The 1,272-nt window shown below is 61.9% G+C and overlaps 1 protein-coding gene across 1 annotated transcript; it reads left to right on the top strand.

Annotated features, from left to right (window-relative positions):
- Positions 1 to 680: 680 nt before the first annotated feature.
- Positions 681 to 1,201, top strand: LOC104287006 (C-type lectin domain family 2 member L-like; the record flags this gene model as incomplete). The annotated part of the gene is made up of 3 exons (XM_009885656.1): positions 681 to 702; positions 813 to 905; positions 1,020 to 1,201. Coding segments are annotated over exons 1-3 (297 nt in total), but the record flags the coding sequence as incomplete, so codon positions are not given.
- Positions 1,202 to 1,272: the final 71 nt, after the last annotated feature.

The following is a 1,272-nucleotide window of genomic DNA, read 5'->3' as shown; positions in this document are numbered from 1 at the left end:
GCCATGCCCGGTGCCCCGGGGGGGGGATGGAGGAGGAGGAGGAGGGTGCTCCCAGCCGGGCAGTGCTCTGTGGCCCATTGGGGAGGGTGCTGGGAAAGCTGGGGACCAGGGGCTGATCCCTGAGCTCACTGAGGCTGTGTTTGTCTCTCCAGGTGTTGGCTGGGCAGCATCCGCAGGGGAAATGTCCGCAGGGAGAGGGCAGGACTGTTGACATTGCCTTCCTGAGCCTGGGTGTCACCACAGGGCTGTGGCTGATAGCCGCAATCAAGCGTGGCTGCTGTCAGGCTACAGAATTAAACACCCTGATCTACTGCCTGATCAGGACGATCTCTGAAGTCTTCCAGTGTTACGTTAACAGCCGTGGTGGTGAAGCTGCATCCAAACCTTGCTTGTAACAGGCTTTGCCAGCAGTTATGGTGCCTGGGCCCCAAGATCCTGCTTGTTGCAAGCCAGGAGAGTTCACGTTGCAGTTTCCCCTGGGGCGAAGGGAGAAGAACGGATTCTGCTGCAAGGATGGGAATGTGTGGATGCCCCTGGTTCCCCAGGATGGATGGGGATTCCCTCACCCAGAGGTGCCTGGGCATAGAGAAAAAACGACGCGCAGAAGAGTTGTGTGTGAGTGCAGGGCCACCCCTGTGGTCTGTCAGGAGGGGCCAGTGTCCCCAAGGCAGTGTCACCCCATGAGGACTGTGGCTGGCAAGCGTGGGGCTTCTTCCAGCAGTGTGGGAAGGGCACTCAGGGGGTGGTGTGTAGCAGCCGTGGTCTCTTTGGACAGCGCTGTCCTCACTGCGAGTGGCTTTTTCCTCCTCCAGGCAAGTCGTACGCACTCTATCCAGCGTGTGTTGTGCTGGCTGTGCTGGTGGCTCTGGTCCTGACTCTGGTGGTGGCTGTTGCTGTCCTCTCAGGTAAAGGAGGAGCAGCTGCCTCTGTCCCTGCCCCACGGAGCTGGGTCCCTGTGGAGCCCAATCCTCTCCCCTTCTCCCCTCACTTTTTCTCTTCTCCCTTTCCCTCTCCAGCAGGAAGAGGTGGAGGGGATGCAGCTGTGCCTGCGGCTGCGGTGCTGGGCTGTCCCGAGGACTGGGTCGGGTACCGCAATGTCTGCTACTACCTCTCGAAGGAGGAGGGGAGCTGGGAGTGGAGCCGGGAGCAGTGCTGGTCGCGCGGGGCCCGGCTGGCCGTGCTGAGGAGGGAGTGGGAAATGGTGAGTGAGGGGCTGCTGGGGGCGCAGGGGGGGTTCCTGGGTTGGGTGCGAAGCCCGGGGTGGGCGCTGGG

This window comes from Charadrius vociferus, unplaced genomic scaffold (genome assembly GCF_000708025.1).
Source record: "Charadrius vociferus isolate BGI_N301 unplaced genomic scaffold, ASM70802v2 scaffold1545, whole genome shotgun sequence".
NCBI lineage: Eukaryota > Metazoa > Chordata > Aves > Charadriiformes > Charadriidae > Charadrius > Charadrius vociferus.
The sequence above is the reverse complement of the archived record's forward strand: the minus strand, read 5'-3'. Positions and strand labels throughout refer to the sequence as shown.